Source organism: Pteropus alecto, unplaced genomic scaffold (genome assembly GCF_000325575.1).
Source record: "Pteropus alecto unplaced genomic scaffold, ASM32557v1 scaffold313, whole genome shotgun sequence".
NCBI lineage: Eukaryota > Metazoa > Chordata > Mammalia > Chiroptera > Pteropodidae > Pteropus > Pteropus alecto.
In genome coordinates this window covers 780,152-781,298 of record NW_006434832.1, presented here as the reverse complement: position 1 = coordinate 781,298, position 1,147 = coordinate 780,152, and the positions used below count along the sequence as shown (strand labels likewise).

At 38.1% G+C, this 1,147-nt stretch overlaps 1 protein-coding gene across 1 annotated transcript in view; it reads right to left on the bottom strand.

Moving 5' to 3' along the window:
• Window positions 1-763, bottom strand: part of FZD2 (frizzled class receptor 2) — a 6,320-nt gene extending 5,557 nt beyond the window's left edge. Inside the window, exon 1 of the mRNA XM_015588015.2 lies at window positions 733-763. Within this exon, the coding sequence (XP_015443501.1) occupies window positions 733-763 (31 nt within the window). The remainder of the gene's footprint in view (window positions 1-732) is intronic.
• Window positions 764-1,147: the final 384 nt, after the last annotated feature.

Genomic DNA, 1,147 nt, shown 5'->3' with positions numbered 1-1,147 from the left:
TTTCACTCCTTCAACACACTTATATTGAGTTTTCTCATTTCAAACCACAGTGGTAGTTGCTGTAAGGAATGGAGAGAAAAATGGTTGCATCCCTGCCCTTTAGGAGTTTATAGCATCCCAGAGAAAGTGATCCTATAAAAATATTACATTTATCTAGCATTTTTACATGAAATAAGAAATCATGATATTTCATGATGACTGTTGCCCTTCATGTGGGGGACCTGAGGGTGAACAGGACCAGAACCTGCATGTTGGGGCTGCAGGCCTACCCACAGCACAGCACAGCACAGCACTTCCCACTCTATTACCTTCCTTCTGCTTAAAGCAGGTCTGTAACTAAAGAAAATGAACAGACTCTCCATTTAACTGCTTCATGATGTCATTTGATAGATATGTCACTTAGTTCTGATTTTTCTTTTCTAGTTAGTTTGGTCAATGACCTGGAGCTGATTGATCCCTAACTACCACTAGCAGTGTGGCCTTAGAACAGTCACTTCACTTCTTTGGCTCTGTTTCCCCAATTGCAAAGTGGGGATAAACCAACAGATTTTTAAAATATGAGACCACAAATGTCAACCCTAATTGAAAAATAGAAATTAAAAAATAAAATAAAATATGAGACTACACATTCAAAATAATTTTTGAATGACAAAAATAAATGTCATAATCATAAAGCACCTTTCAGGACAAGTTACATGAATCAATATTTATTCTGCAAACAACCTTGGGTACCCTCCAGGACTTCCAGGGTAATTGCTACCATTTATTGAGCCCCTGCTAAACACTGCACATTATGTATATGTCTGCAAAGTAGATGTTGCATTTTGTTTATGGATGAAATTTGGCCACTTTCTCACTTAGGTGAAATTTGGCCACTTTCTCAATGTCACATAGTAAGTGGTAGAGCTAAGATGTAAACCCAGGCTTGCTTGGCTGCTAAGTTGTTTTTTGTCTCCTACACCACACAACCCCTATATCTATAAGAATTGTGTGCTTTTATGCACTTAACAAATATATATCGACCACCAGACCCAACCTCTGTTTCTGTGGAGTTTATATTCTAGTGAGAGAGACTCACATTTCATCATACAGTCACTTAAATGGATGTCAAATTGTCACAGGATTCAGTGCTCTGAGGGGAAAGTCT